The sequence below is a fragment of the Ciconia boyciana genome, chromosome 9, assembly GCF_034638445.1.
Source record: "Ciconia boyciana chromosome 9, ASM3463844v1, whole genome shotgun sequence".
Classification (NCBI taxonomy): domain Eukaryota; kingdom Metazoa; phylum Chordata; class Aves; order Ciconiiformes; family Ciconiidae; genus Ciconia; species Ciconia boyciana.
The window spans coordinates 22,308,139-22,323,834 of record NC_132942.1 but is presented as its reverse complement, the minus strand read 5'-3'; the positions used below and the strand labels follow the sequence as shown (position 1 = coordinate 22,323,834).

The 15,696-nt window shown below is 59.6% G+C and overlaps 1 protein-coding gene across 2 annotated transcripts; it reads left to right on the top strand.

Annotated features, from left to right (window-relative positions):
• The first annotated feature begins 4,252 nt into the window (after window positions 1-4,252).
• HBEGF (heparin binding EGF like growth factor) lies at window positions 4,253-11,583 on the top strand. Of its 2 annotated transcripts, none has more exons than XM_072873553.1 (6): window positions 4,253-4,398; window positions 4,642-4,821; window positions 7,366-7,540; window positions 9,569-9,724; window positions 9,837-9,929; window positions 11,063-11,583. In XM_072873553.1, the coding sequence occupies exons 1-5, from the start codon at window positions 4,356-4,358 to the stop codon at window positions 9,907-9,909; spliced, it is 627 nt and encodes a 208-aa protein (XP_072729654.1). In that variant the 5' UTR covers window positions 4,253-4,355; the 3' UTR covers window positions 9,910-9,929; window positions 11,063-11,583. The 2 variants fall into 2 exon arrangements, with proteins under 2 accessions (XP_072729654.1, XP_072729653.1); XM_072873552.1 differs by having other exon boundaries at window positions 7,363-7,540.
• Window positions 11,584-15,696: the final 4,113 nt, after the last annotated feature.

Sequence of the window (15,696 nt, the reverse complement as noted above, 5' to 3'; positions counted from 1 at the left end):
AGCCACCAGCACCAGCAGCCACAGGTGTGGGCTCCCCTCCAGACCTGCCAGCACTTGCAGGATCACACTCATCCCACACCTTATAAAAGCTGCTAACCAGTTTAAACTGGCTACAAACCAATACACGGGAGCTGAGCCCAAAACAACAATCTCAAAACACCGGGGCCAGCCCTGCAGGTCCCAACGCGGCTGGCTCCTGCCACCCCTGGCCGCCCACCTGGGCCAGAGACCAGGAGACTCGCCTGCCTTCTTCTAGTGACCCACGTGGACAAAGCTGCACTCATGCTCTTGTGGGAGCAGTGTGTCACCAAGCCCTCCAGCGCCCCGCAAGGCTTTGGCGAGGGGATGGCAAGGCCAACCCTGGATAGCTGGTGGCAGCGTTGGTGCCTGCACCAGGATGCCTGTGCCCACTGCAGGAAGGGTGGCATGGCCCCATGGCAGCTCTTCCTGGGAAAGGGGATATGGGGATGTGAGCTGGGGAAGGATGTGTCACCTCTGAGGAAATCCAGAGTGGGGCAAGAGGGGGCTGCCAGTGGTGGGGCTCACAGCCAGGAGCACGTCAATGCTGTGGCCATCCCAGTGTGTGGAAGGCATCCGCGTGGGCTGCGGCAGGTGAGTGGATGTTGCAGCATGTGTGGGGAGGAAGGGTCCAGGCACAGCCACATCACCCTGCCAGGCATGGGGAAATGGCACGGCCAGCACGGTGCTGCTGGCGAAGAGCAGTGCCCCGTGCTTACTCTGCCTGTGGCATGCCTGCTATCACCAGGCTTGGCTCTGTGCAAACAAACAGCCAGGTTGTGTGCAGTGCAAACACGGCAGCAGGCAACACAAACACCTGGCCAGCACAGGCAGGTTGTGCTGGAACCCACTGGCCCCAGGCAGGATTCAGCCCCAGGAGCAGCCCAGCATGGGGCCAGGCATCACCACAGCCGAAGTCACATTTCGGGGAAGTGTGGGTGGGCGCGCCAGTCCCTGGGGTGCTGGTACCTGCCTCGTGGCAGATGGGACAGGAGGCTGAGGCTGAGGAGTTGCTGGTGCTGGATCCGGCCCCAGGGGAGGCGGGGGGGCACACCCCTCCCCATCAACCCCACTATCCCGAAGTACAACCAAACCTCCTCTGTGCCTGTCCCCTGCCCCATAGCTGACTCCCAAGCCCCACAGCCAGCTTCATTCCAGCACCAGCAGATGCCCAGTGGGGCTGGCCTCATCCTGCCCCTCTTTAGCAGAGGCAGGAGGGGTGAAAGCAGCAGCCTGCAGCATGGCGGGGGTGAAGCCGTGCCAGGGCACCCTGGGTGCCAAGGCATCCCCTGGCCGTGCAGCACCGGATTCGGCTTAGGCCACCCCTGGCTCCTTGGAGACAGACCCCAGCTCCTCCGGGAGAGGTGTGGGGTGGGGACAGGGTGGTGGCGGCGTGGGGGGAGACCAGGGTGGGATCGGGGCTGGGACTGGGGGCTGGGGTCAACGCCTGGATCCTGCTTTGCTAGGGTGGGATTCCCCCACGAATGCCGGAGGGAGGCACCCTGCCCCGAGCGGGGGTGCTGCGACCTGGGGGGGGCACATGGTGTGGAGGTTCACATGGCTTGGGGGTTTGCATGGTGTGGGGGGGTCACAGGGCATGGGGGGATTACACAGTGTAGGGGGAGCACAGGATCTGGGGCCTTACACAGTATGATGGGGATCACATGGAGTGATGCGGGTTCACACACTGTGATGAGGATTCACATGGTATGGTGGGGGTCCATGGCGTGGGGGGTCACATGGGGGAGGGTTGTGCAGCATGGTGGGGTCCACGGCTTTGGGGCGTCACAGGAAGGGGGTCACATTGCATTGCAAGTCACACAACTTGGGGAGGTCGCATGGTATGGGGAGGGGTCACAGTGTGGTGGGGGTCAGATGGGGGTCACATGGCATTGAGGTCACATGGCATGGAACCGAGGTCACACAGCATGGGGGGGTTCACATGGTGGGGTGCTCATGTGGTGTGTGGGGGGATCGCATAGCATGGCAGGGGGGTCACACGGCATGGGGGGGTCAGGCAGTGGGGCGGGGATCAGATGGTGGCAGGGGTCACACCTTGCGGGGGGGCCTATCTGGCCAGCCGTTCTCTGGCTCTGCCGTGCCTGGCCTCCCCCAGCTTCTGGCCTGCTACAGGTCCTCCCACTCCGGTCCCCCTCACCTGCGTAGAGGCCTGGGGACTTGGGGGTGGCCTTGGTGGGCCTGCCCTGCACCCCTGCCCTGCCCTGTGCCCCATTCTCCTGTCCCTAAAACGTCATTACAGTGCTCCCCAGGGCCACCCTCCTGGGGGACCGACACTGCCCACGGGGCCGGATCCTGGCACCCGCCTCTCCCTTGGCCATTGCGCCCCAGCCGTGCTCCCCATGCCCCCCCAGCTGTGCTCCCTGTGCCTGCCAGGCTGTTTGCTCTGCCATACCAGTGTGTGCCCAAGGCAGGTGCCACGGCACAGGGGGGTGCTCTTGGCCAGGGTGGGGACCACAGGGAGACCCCCAGCAGCAGGACTCATGGATGAGGAGAGCCAGGGAGGCCCTGGGGCACCCAAACCTTCCTAGGGGTCCGCCTCCCCCTCCTGTGGGGACTGCCCCAGCATGGCCCCCAGCATGGCATGGTGCATGGCTGGCAGCAGGGTTCAGGCAGGGAGGCTGTGGGTGGCTGCAGGAGGTGGGCAGGGGGTGGCTGCAGAGGCTGTGGGAGGCAGAGGGAGGCAGAGGCAAGGGAGGCTGTGGCAGGCAGAGGGGAACAGGCAGCAGAAGGCAGCAAGGCAGAGGCAGGGAGGCAGGCAGCAGGAGGCAGGCAGGAACGGCAGCCTGCAAACCCCCTCCTTGCCCACTGCCAGCCCTCTGTGCAGCAACCTCCCTGGCAGCTAATGTGAGCCAGTGCTTCCCTCTCCCAAGGTGCCATGTCAGCTGACAAACACTGCCCACACATGCCTGGCCACAGGGACTCAGTGGGGAACTGGCAGAGGGGAAAATCCCATCCCCACAGAGGGACCTACTGGGGAGCCATTGAGCAGGTCTGTCCAGGGACGCAGCCCCTCAGCTGGGCCACCACTGACCCGCCTCGTTCTGCTGCCAAAGTCTTTCAGGCTGTTGATGGCCGGAGGAGGCGGAAGGAAAAACATTCAGCAAACAATTGCAAAAGTCAAGTCTGAGCAAGAAGGAGGGCGTGAGCAGGGAGGTTGCCAAATCCAGCGGTATTCCTTGGAGGCGCTGACAACAATGGCAGGAATATTTGATCATGCCTTGCTGAACCCAAACCGGCAGTGAGGCTGGGGGCTCGGGACTTGAGGAACCAGCAAAGGGTCATGGATGACCCAAATGTGAGCTGGGACAAGACTCTGCGCTTGCCTGGCGCTGGCGTCAGCAGCGTTTTCTGGGCTGTCACCTGGGCTGAGGACGAGGCCAAACACACCAAGCAGTCACCAGCACAGTGAAGAGGACCGAGAAGCGCTGGCAGCCCCCAAACACAATGGCCATGGGCCGAGTCAGAGGAGACAAGGACAGTGGCCAACTAGGAGGGGATTGCGGAGAGCCCAACTGAACTGCTCAGGCTCTCCATCAGGGCACAAAGGTCACCTTGTGGACAAAAAAGGTCTCTGCCACCATCTCAGGCTGCCACCACCCGCCCTCTCCCAGCACCAGTACAGGGTGGCATGTGGCTGGAAGTCCGTCCCGGATCAGGGTGCCACCCCATCACCAAGGCCAGGAGGAGGTTTTAGCTCTGAACCATGAGGTTCTGCCTCTTGCCTGATGCTCTTCTAGCGGGGTGCACTTGCTCCTCCCAAAACCTCCTTCGGCACCAGCCAGCGGATGCCCTGCAGCAGCGTGCCACATGTCACTGTGCACACCGTGAACCCCCTCTTCTTCCCCTGCCTGAGACCAGTCAATAAAGTTTCCAATCTGCTTTCCCTAAGCCATCTCCTCCCCTCCACAGCTTTACCGCAGCCCTAAACGGATCATCAGCTCCCCTGGGCTCCCCACCACGCAGCCCAGGCCCACGGCGCTGGGTGCCCCAGGTTGGGGACCGGGGGTTGGTACCGGTGCTGCGGTGGCTGATGAGCCCCCCCATCCCCGGCAGCCCAGGAGCGAGGGGTTCCCCGCGCCCACGGTCCTCGGTTCCACCCTGCCCCGGCGGGCTCCGGCCGGCAGGACCCCCCCGGCGGCGCCCGGGAAAGCCCTTCCCGGGGGCGGGACGGCCGGGAAGCCCCGCCCCGCCCCGCCCCGCCCCGCCCCGCCGCCCGCCGCCTTCTACCCGCCGCGGGGCCGCACCGCTGGAGAGTGGTTGCCGGTGCGGAGCGGAGTAGGCTTCAGTAGTAGCTGGGACGCGTGTGCCCGCGGGTCATGGACGGGCGGGTGGTGCTGATCCACGCGCTGCTGGCGGCAGGTACGGACACGCGTGGGGGAGTGGTCCTGGGCAACCCGGGCCCCAGTCCCGGGTGGAGGGCCCCGGGCACGGGCAACGCGACCCTGGTCCCGGGCACGGGTGGGGGCAGACGGAAAAATCGGCCCCTATCTCGGTCATGCGTGGGGGGTCCTGGTCACGGGCACGCGGCTCTGGTCACGGGCACGCGTGGGGGGTCCCAGGCAGGGTCAGCCTGCCCCGCCTGACCGTTCCCCCTCCCCGCAGTGTGCTCGGCGGCGGCGGGCGGGCTGGGCCGGGACGATCTGCACAACGAGGTGCTGCACAAGGGCGGCGGCGGCGGGGCGCCGGTCTCGGCCACAGCCCCGGCCCCGCTGCTCGGCGGCAGCCAGGAGAAGGAGGGCGGTGGAGCGGCCTCGGGGGACGACCTCAGCGAGCTGCCGAGAGGTATGGGCGGGTGGAGCCGCCGCCGGGGCACTTGGGGCGGCTGGGGGTCCCGGGCAGGGATAGAGGGGGTCGGGGCGGTTGGTCCCGGGGCAGGGGGCCGGTGCGGTCCGGCGGGGCGGGATGGGGGCAGTTGGGCCCGGGGGGGTGCGGAGGGGCCGGGCTGGGCTCAGCTCAGTCCCGCGGGTGCCCCGGCAGCAGCTCCTGCTCTGCTTGGGAGTGAACTGTGAGGGAGCCCCCAGTCCCCAGGTACTGAGCGCCCATGGCAGCAGCCCTGAGTGGGGTCAGCCCATGCAACTAGCACGGAGCAACTGGGCTTTGGCAGCTCCTCACCTTGTGCCAGGGGCTGGCTGTGTCCCTGAAGTCTCTGGCACGGGGGTCCCAAGGGGTTCCCGGGCTCCCAACTCCTTGGCCAGGTGGAAGGCAGAGCCCTTCTGGGGGGCATGGCAGTCCCTGCCCACAGGTGTGCAGCCTCAGCCGGTGGGTCCATGCTGCCTTCCAGATGGTGGCCAAGGTAGCTGCCGGCAAGGGGATCGCTGTGACTCACCCGCTGCCTACACATGGCTGCTCCTCATACCTAGGCAGGGTTAGTCAGCCGGCAGTCCCTGCTACGGGGGCGTTGGGGACACTGTCACTCTGTTAGGCTCGCTGGGTATTCATGCTTGGCTCCTCTTGCCTGGCTTGGGACCAGAGAGTGTCCCGGGGACTCTTGTGGGGGTGGGATGGGGGCCCATCACAGACTGAGGAGGGTGACCTGTACAGGCGCCTTGCACATGTGACATGCTGAGATCAGTAACCTGGCATCAGGAGGAGTGCACTCTGATCCATACAGTTCATCCTCCCTTTTCTCCATGTTTTTCTTTGCTTTCTGGCTGTGCCATCAGACTGTGACAAAAAACCTGCAAAACTGGGCTGACCCCCTTGCATTCAAGGGAACACAGCCCCCAAGAAAAACTGTTACCCCTCCTGCTGGGAGGGGGATGCTCCAGCCTGCTCCTCTGTGCATCCTTCTGAGGAGGGGTTCTGTCCTAGAGCAAGAGATCTGGCAGGTGTGGGCTGACCCTCATCTGTGGGACAGGCTGAGGGGATGGGGAATATTTAGTTACTGAGGCTGCAGCCTCTCAGAGCACTTTCTTAATGCCTTGAGCTGAGCTATGGTCAGAAAAATCTGCCTTTTGTGTTGAAGGTACCTTCCTCTGTGCTGCAGCCCCCAGGGTGTCTCAGTAGGGGGAGAGTGGCAGCATCCCCCTGCCCACCTGGGCTGGACCAGTTTTCCTACCAGCAAGATCTTCCAAATCTTCTCTGGCTGTCCTAAGGGACAAAGCCCTGGGGAGGAGGGGTGGTAACAGTGGAGGTGGCTTGGCGGGGTCAGCAGCACTGTGTGTCCACTGTGGCTGGGAGATAACCCGCAGGGGAGGGGATGGCCTCTGCTGCCAGCCTGGGGCAGAGCCCCAGGCCTCACCTGGCTCTGGGGGTTTCTCCAAGCCACAGAGTTTCCTGGAGTATCAGTTTTCTCCAGGCGTAGTGTGAAGGATGTCAAAATTGCAAAATAACCTTGCTAGGTGTGCAACTGGTGTACTGCAGCACAAGAGGTGCTCGCTGGGGAGGAGGAGATGGGCTCAGTTATGTGAGGAAGTGGCTGAGAAGGAATTAGGCAGGTTACAACTTGCCAGGTTAGATTCGGCTGCCCTCTCCTCCCTGAGCAGCACAGGGCTTAGTTCATACTTCCCCATGCTCACCAGAGTTATTAAGTGCTGTGGTTTGGGGGGAGCTGAAAAGTCCCTCTCAGAGCAGTGAGCGCTCTCCAGCACCTCAGCACCTTGCAAGATCAAGCTGGGGGCTGATTTTTTGGGCATCTGTACATCTTAAAACTATTCTAGTAACATTGCTGGTTTCAGTCCATGTCCAGGTGAGGAGCTCAGTGCTCTGGTTCCGACCAACCCAGCAGAGAGCTGGCCTTGCATCAAAAGCCACCGGTCTCTGCGCTGCAACTAAAACATACCTCTAATTCATGGGAATGCTGCCCGTGCCATCTCTTGGGCTCTGCAAAACCAAAAATTAGGCCAGGCTTGTTCTCTTAATCCTGCTCTGGGTGTGCAAGGCATCCTTGTACCCCCAGGAAGGACCGTCCATCACAGCCATGAATAGAGTCTTACAAAAGACCATGCTCATCAGGGAAATAAAAGCCAGATAAAGGGGCAATTAGCAATTTTCTGTGTTCAGTGGAAACTGGTGCATAAAATAGCAACATTTGAGATGTATAAAGCTCTGTTCGCTTGGCCTGATTCCTTTCTTTCCTTGAGAATTGTTCTTATGACTTGGAAAGGCCATGATATTTGTGAGAAGCTGAAAAAAAAAAAAGGAACACCACCCCTCCACCCCACCCCCCCCCTCTGCTCAGAGGCAGATCGCTGCACAAAAGGCTGCAGGAGTGCCAGGGCTGAGCTGGCTGCAGCAGTCTGGGGTTTGCTGCTCTGCCTTCTCTTCAGCTGATGCATGGAGGTGATCTGACTGCTGTTTTCTCCTTCCCAAATTGTCTTCCAGTAGCTCTCCTGTCAAAGCCTCAAGGCCTGGTTACTCCCAAGAAAAAAGGGAATGGGAATAAAAGAAGAAAAGGCAAAGGCCTGGGGAAGAAGAGAGACCCGTGTCTGCGGAAGTACAAGGATTTCTGTATTCATGGCGAATGCAAATACATCCGAGAGCTGAGAGCTCCCTCCTGCATGTGAGTTGCTGGTGTGTGCCTGTGCTGGGGGAGCCTTAGTCATGGTTCCTTCAATTCTCCGGGCTGGGCAGAGGAAGAGCAGAGCAGATATTTTTAGTGCATGTTCCCTGTCCATGCAGGGACGGCTCTGGCTTGGCTTCTTCCTTGTGCTTCTTGAGCAATGTCCATCCCCCACCAAAATCCATCATGGACTTAGACCCAGCATTGCCTGCCAGCGTGGTGAGCTCCGGCTGAGCTGCTGCAGAGAGACCTGTGGCGGTGGGGTTCGGAGGACAGTGAGCAGGGGCTGGGGTCTCACAGCCAAGGTCTTCTGCAGATCTGGTTTGTGAGACCGCATCCTGACTCTGTAACCCTGCGTCCCCGTCCCTCGCTACTGCCAGCCTTGGCTGAGAACGTGGGGCTCTGCAGCTGTCGGGAAGTACTGATGCAAGCACGAGGAGCATCTCTGCCATGGCACCCACAAGGCAGATTGGAAGTAGCACCTTTGGGGACAGTCTGCCAAAGCCATGCCCAAGCTGTCCCTTGGCCCTGATGAAGGACAGGGCTGTGTACCCTCTCTCTCCCACCCCCCCCGGCATGCAGGTAGAGAGCAGGGATTAGACAAGGCAAGTGGAGGAGAAAGCTTTTGCCTGCTGCTGGGCACCTGGATCCAGCACTGCTACTGCAGGAAATACCCAGGGGTGCACACTTGATCCCTGCTGACGTGGGCAGGGGTTGAGCTGGCAGATATATAAGAGGCTTTGTTCTTTGCTATCAATCCTCTGAGCCACCCAGCCCTGGACCCAGAGCCTGTGGAAGATAATAGCTCTCTGGCTTATGGTGCCCACAAGATCTCATGCCCTGCAATCCGCAGGGATCAGGCTCTGCATAGCTCCTTGAACCGCTTAGTTTCTCTCTGCCTGGAAGCTCTCATGAAGTTGGGCCCTTGCACAGGGGGCTCGGGACTGCCAGCAAGAAGAGATCTCTGCTGGCTCAGCTTGGGCTGGTAACCCAGTGTGATGTGGGGTGCAGCACCCCCTGCCTGGGATTGGGACAGCCAGGCATCCCCTGCTCAGCCTCCCGCCCTTCCCAGATCCCTGGGACTGGGGGAGGACCTGGGACATGGGCAAGCAGGAGGGGCCTAGGGCCTGGCTGGGGCTCTCCAGCCTGGTGGCCTATCCCTGGGTGACATCTCACCAGAGTCATCATGGTTTTTAGGAACAGTGGCCAACTGCCCCAGTCTCCTCCAATAATGAGGCCTCATGTTGGCTGGTGTCACTCAGTTGTGGCTGCTCTTGGTGTCTGGCTGCTTGTGTTGCAGGATCTCCTGGACTGTTGCTTCCTTGGGCTGGTCCCTGGGGTGTGGGGGGGTGCTGTACCTTGTGTCCAGCCTTGCTGCTGTGGCTGGGAGGTGATGCTGGTGCATGGTGGTGTTGCAAGTCAGAGGGCTGGGCTGAGACCCTGTCTTGAAGATAAGCTTGAGGGTCAGTGGCACTGAATATATACAAATATATATATCTGGTCGCATCAGTGCGCTTTGACTCACAGGGAGGGTTGGCAGCCTTGCAGCTCTGCTGGGGAGCGTTATTTCTGTTACATGAGTAACCTCCTGAGCCTGCAGGGAGGTGGCACCTCTCTGGCTGGCAGGGTGTGCAGGGACATCCTGCTCTGAGGGAAGTGCTGAGCTCCGGTCCAGCTGCCTCTCTGCTCCCTTGTGTGGGACTTCCCACTTCCAGAGGTGGTTTGGGCAGCCTGGCTCTGCCTGGGGATGATTGGGAAGAGCACAGACCCTGGTGCCTTCTAGTGGAGGGAGCTCAACCTTTGCAGGAGTCTTCACTTGGTGCTTGGGGCAGGAGAAATTTAACTTACTGGTACCAGGGAGGTGATGGTGACACGAGACCTCCCAGCTCAGGGGAGGGGGACCAAGGGGAATGGGCAGGGTGCTGGCTAAGGCTGAGCAAAGAGGCAGCTCCTTTCCATGGGGCTGCGAGGGACCCAATGACCTTCTGTGCTTGGTCACCACCAACCTTTAAGACTTTTCTTGCCCAGATGCCAGCCAGGATATCATGGAGAGAGATGCCACGGCCTCTCACTGCCTGTGGAGCACCCCCCCAGTGCATACGACCACACCGCAGCACTGGCTGTCGTTGCTGTTGTCTTGTCCTCTCTGTGTCTCATCATCATTGCAGCCCTGCTGATGCTCAGGTGAGTGGGCCAGGGCTGACCTGTTGGATCTGTGTCCCCAGGAAGACCATGTGTAGGGGAGGGTGGCAGGGACTTCTCCATGCTCTGAGCATCTCTTTGCTTGGCCTCACAGGTGTCACAAGAGGGGCGTCTATGATGTAGAAAACGAAGAGAAAATCAAGCTGGGCATCACTGTGAATCACTGAGGATGCCGGGTGCTGGCAAGGTGAGCCCCTGGCTGGGCATGGGGGAGCGGTGGGGCTGGTGGGCATCTGCTTGCTCATGCTGGCTGGGACCGCTAATGTGGATCCCATGCCAGAGCCAGGCAGGAGCTGAAGGCAGTTTGAGCCTGGAGAAGCAGCTTGCTGGATTTGGCCCGAGGGCCTGGGCTGCCCCGGGTGGCTCCAGCCCTCTTTCCTCCCCTTTCTGCTCAAGCCCCTGTCCCCTGACACCCCCGGCCACCACCACCTCCTCCTTTCTAACCTTAAGTCCCTCCTTTGCCCTCTCGCTGCATGCTTTGGGGATCTTTGGCAGTGGGGAAGCTGCTTCTGTGTTGGTTTTTTTTTTCTTTTTTTTTCCCACTGGTTCTGCTCCCTCTCTGACCCTCTGAGTCACTTCCCCTCCTTAGACATTGCCTCTATATTTATATATATATATATAAAAAAACCCCTTCCTTTTCACTCCCACTCTGCCTATTACTTGCACCAATGTAATGCCTTGCAGCTGGGCACAGGGTGATCTTGCTGCCAGCCCCATGTGATGTTACTCTGGCTGGGTGGTGGGGTGTGCTCTGCCCCAGGGGTTGCCACGTGGCTGTGTCCGGGTGCTGGAAAGCTTGCAGACTTCCTCTGGTCTGGTCCAAACCCTGATGTTAGATGTGCCCATATGTATTACAGCTACTTCCCTTTTTAAAAAAAGGAAAATCTTTGTTCTTTGTGAGGATGAAGTAATGCCTTCAAAGAATCTCTGTGATGTTGGTAATAGTGTTGGGGGTGGGATTTTTAGCTGTTTGTAGGAGTTGAATTTTGGGGAAGGGGATGCAGCATAACGTTTTAATCCCTGTCCCCTCTGCCCTGGGGATTATTGAGGTGGATGTGCCCGGGGGAAAAAGTGCTGTGGTCCCTGGAAGGGAAGCATGGTGGACATGGGGTGGGTTGCTCCTCCACATCCTGGCTCCCATCCTCCCGGGTCCAGCCTCACAAGGCAGCGAGTGGCTACTGCTGCTGGGGCTTCAGTGGCCGCGAGGGCTCTCCTGCCAGGCTGGGTGGGATGGGCACCTCAGCCTCGCCATGCAGGAACTGCTCTGTGGATAGAGTGGCCCAGGGCCGTGTTGTGAGCTCTCCTGCTGCTGTCTTGCAGGGGTTGGCACTAACGCACTTCTACCTCCTGGAAGAGGTGATAGCTGTGGAGCCAGCGCCATCCCTGGGAGCCTGCAGTGTGGTGAGAGCTCACTGGAGCAGCAGGACAGCACCTGCTTTGGGGCTGGTCAGGCAGCAGCGTCACTACAGGGAGCTTCGTGGCCATCTCCGCGATGGAGGGGGCTTGGGAGAGGTGCTTGCCGGCCGGGTGGCTCCATGGAGGCAGGAGGGACTGGCCAGCCAGCGGCAGAGGGGCTCTCCAGCAGCTCTCCGTCCACTGCGGTGCATGCTGAGGAACGAACTGTGAAAGGCGAGGAGACCAGGCTCGGGGCTCTCTTAGGCGCAGGAGGGGTGGGAGCGTAACAAGCTATTTAACAAGAAATTTTTCATTTTAAATTATATATTTATTTTAGAGAAACTGTACATAGTATTTATATTTATCGTAGGTCTGGCCCTGTATCCTTCATGTAGGTCAAGATGACAGGGTCAGACCTCCCTTATTTTTTAAGTGCAATGTAATATTCTAATAAATAACACTTTGTTACAAACACTTGGGTTGTTAATTTAATGATGGAGGAGGAAAGGAGTCAGACCTCTGAAGACTGCATGTAGCAACATGCCCTTGCTAGTGAGGTATTGCAAACAGTGGCAGAGATCCTGAATGCATGGCAGGGGTTGCTGGATTGGCTTGTGCCATCCTTGGGGTGCAGCAGAGCAGTGTGGTGCAAGGGGCTGGTGGCAGGATCTGTCCTTCAGGAGCCTGTAGCCAGGCCAAGCCCCATCTGTGTTTCTTTGGAGATTTGTATCTTTGCCAGCTGATGCCCTGGGAGGGATATGATGTTTGGGTGTCTGCTCATCAAGCAAAGCTGCCTCTGATATGAGTGAAGCCACTCTGGCCACTGATCGATCAAAATGGGACTGATTCCTTGTTCTAAGCCAGCATTTGGCTAAAAAATCAAGAGGTGGACTCACACCTCCCTTGCAGGGAATCCCAGCAGTTCCTGGGGTGGCTGCAGGCTCTTGGGGCTGGGCTCATTCCAGCAAGCATCACTTCAGATGGTGGTTCAGGACTGATTCCTGACTTTGCAGTAAAAATAACCCCGAAACCACTTCTTTCCTCTTCCCTGATCTGCCCCAGGGGTAGCTGAGGTCAGGGTGAGATGCTGGCTCTAGTAGAGATCCTTGAAGCAGAGAGAAAGGACTTCCCCCCCTCCTACAGGAAACCTGCTTTCCTCCATCCCCTTTCCCTTCAGCAGATGTCAAACTTCAGTTTTCAAAGGGGAGTGCTAAGCTACTGCTTTCCACTCCTGCTCCTACAATGTGCACTAAAGCCGGCCAGTGAGTAGTCTGCAGAGCTTTTTGACCCCATTTAGCCAAAATTTAGCTCTGGTAAAGTATGAAATAAGCTTTATGCTCAATGGGGGAGGGGTTGCTTAGGAAGTGATTGTGTAGGATGATACATCTTGTGCAGCTGGTAAGTTTTGCGGTAGCAAAACCTGGGGTGTGGGAAGGGGGAATGCAGCAATACTTTGGTTTTCCAGTGCTTCCCAAGATAGGGAAGAGCTAAACTACATGGCTAAGGTAGATGGGAAGCAGGTGGGTGACAACAGGCACCCTTGTGTGTTATCACCTGGAGAGTAAAAGCCCCAGCAGCAGCAGTGGTCTGAGTCCCAGAGCCAGGGAAACAAGTTGCTGGCTCTGCTTTGTGCAAACCTGTGGGAGCGGTTTAATGCTGTGGAAGTGCCAGTTTAATCACAGACTCCAAACTTTGGCCTTTGTCAATGTCTATTAAGCAAATAATGCCTCCAGCTGCTGTGCAGGAGGCCCTTCTGCTCGGGGTCACCTGGCTGCATCCCTGCCTTGCTGTGCTGCTGCTCCCTGCTCCAGCCCTGCTGTCTTTCTGCCTTTCATGGTGGACAGCTCTGCATGCCCGGGGCTCCACACCACCCTGGTGGGCACTGGGAATAGGTCTCCGGAAGGCTTTTCTGCAGACAGCTGGAACTTCTGCCCAGAGCCCAGCTGCCCTCTGCTCTCCTCCTGCCTTGCAAGGATGTGTTCTGGTTCACTTTGCTCCTCTGCAGGCCAGCAGTGCAGGCAGGGCTGCCCACAGGTGGTAATTTAACAGGCCAAGAGATGGGAAACCTATTTTGGAGATATAGGGAGTGGGAAGCTGGCTGGATCTGCGGGCTGGCTCCCTCTGCCCCACTGGGCTGGGAAAAGCTGACAGTCCTATGGATGCTATCTTCCCAGCTATGGCAGGGATGAAGCCCCTGGGGCAGCTCCCTGGTCCAGCTGCGCTTGTAGCCATGAAACAGGAGGTGCCCCAGAGCCTCTGCCCTGCCCAGGATGCCTGCATATCGCGGGTGAAGGCCGGGCTGCTCGCCTCACTGTGCCTGCAGGAATGCGGTGCCAGGAAAGCAGTCTCCACCACTCCGCTGTCCCCCCTGGACAGGAGGGGGGTACCACAGCAGCTAGCCAAGCTGAGCACTGGCAGGGGTTCTGGTGAAGGCAGGCGGTGGCCTCCAGCAGCCCCAGCTCAGCAGGCTGGCCTTTCCCCTCACTCTGGGCACAGACCCAGGAGCACAAACACGTCACCAGCCGCAGCATTTCCTGACTGCCATGGCATCAAGCCCACTTGCTGCCTCTGACACTGACTTTATACTGTGATCTCTGGCATCTCCCTTCATATCCCTTTGACGCCTGTGCTTGGCTTGTCTATGGGTGACAAAACGTGTGCCTAGCCACTAAACACCATAATTTGGTGTGTCCCCCAGCCCCCTCCCTGGGCTCACGTGGTCCTGCTGTGGGCACAGACCACGCGCCTGGAGGAGAGTGCTGTGGATTCTTCTCAAGTCTCCTCTCTGGAGCAAGGGTCAAAGCTAGGAGACCTCCAAAATCCCAGATGTGGATTTAATAAAAACTTACAATATATTGCATTAGTCAATAACCAATTCTCCCCTGCCTCCTTCAGCAGTTTGGCAGCTGTGCTTCAGCGCCTGTGGCTATCACAGTGCGCCAGGGTTTGGATGGAGGGGGCAGCAGTGCACTGGAGCAGGGATGGGGCAGCCAAAGAGACACCCCAGAAGTGGCTGAACCACCTCTGCTGCCTCCCTTTGGAAGCAGGCAGCTGCAGCCCTGCGCACGGCTCTATTCAGCTGATTTTCCTTCTGACTGAGGCTGTTGGCTTTGCCCAACTCCTCACCCAGCTGCTAAGCCCCGAGCCTGGGACGGACTTTGACAAAGTGAGGCATCTCCCATGGGTTTGTTGCCACTGCAGAGAGGGTGACACAAATTCCCCCAGGGGCCTGCAGAGTTGGGGGCACAGTGGAATGCCTCACACTGGTGTGCAGCTGCCCTCACAGGCACGGGATGCAGGCATTGGGGACTGTTCCCAGCTTGTTCTGCACTGGGTGAGTAGCAATGCTGGGGGGCCGGTGGGTGGGCAGTGGCAGCAGCTGGCAAGAGCTGGGGAAGGCACTGAAAAGGGCCGCCACGCTCTGGGAGCAGGCAGCAACAAGAGCTGAGTCCCTGAAGGTCAGATCTTGCACTCTGCTTTTTAATAGGGGTGTTGCAGCAGGTTCCCCCCAGCTGCCTCTGGCTGCAGAGTGGCACGCTGGCCACTTCAGTTTTTGCTGCCTTTGCCCAAAACGCATCTGATGGCCTCATCATGATCTCACCCCCTATGTGAACCCATCTGGGCAACCTCCAAGGAAAGCTCCGGGGCTGGAGGGAGTGAAGGCCATTCATTCATGAGCAGAGGAAGGCTCCAGGGTGCTGGGGGCAGCAGGCAGCCAAAAGCTGTTGCTGCAGGAGACACAGCACTGCCACCTCCTCCATGGGGAGCCCAACTGTCCCTAGGCCTCTCACTGCCTCGCTCAGTACCTCTGCCCAGCAAGCACGGCACAATTTCAGCCTCCCCTCGGCGTTCCACTCCAAGATGTCCAGCACCCCCACCCCCAGCATCTCCACGGGTCTGGAGAATGAGGCCGCATTTGGCCGCTGGGTGTTATTAATGAAGCATTGCTGTCTCTGTTTTTAGCACCCATTACTGCTTTTTGGACTGTCCCTGGTGTTCCCCCTTTGGGGACTCTGGGACCCTCTCCTGGCGCCGGTGGGGGGCCCCTGTGCTGGCAGGTGGCAGGGAGGTGGCAGGGGTGGCAGCCGGGCTCCCAAGCCCTTGCACAGCTCCACCAGCTTGGCCAGGGGCAGCTGGGCTGCGGCAGCTATCGGGAGGAGCAGGGAGTAGAGCGGGGCAAACGCGTCCCCTCCGCGGCTAGGTACTGCCGGGCTTGGAGGGCTTCGGGGGCACCTCTGGGCTGCCCAGGTGACTAAGCTGCACCCAGGCCCACACGGCACAGCCAGGCCCGCTGGGCTCTCCCCTGGCTTCGTCCTCGGCGCGTCCCCCTCACAGGGGCTACGTTTCGCCCCCCAGCGCGGCCCCCGCCTCCCGCTGAGGTGGCCGGGCCAGGGACACCCACGCGGGACCGGCCCGACGGGGACGCCACGTCCCCCACATCCCAAACAGGTGTCCCCGCCTCCATGAGGGGACCCCACAGCCGAGCCAGCCACCCCCATCCTGGTAAGGAGACCCATGACACGTCCCCACCCCCGTGAAGACCTCCGCAGCCCACGGCG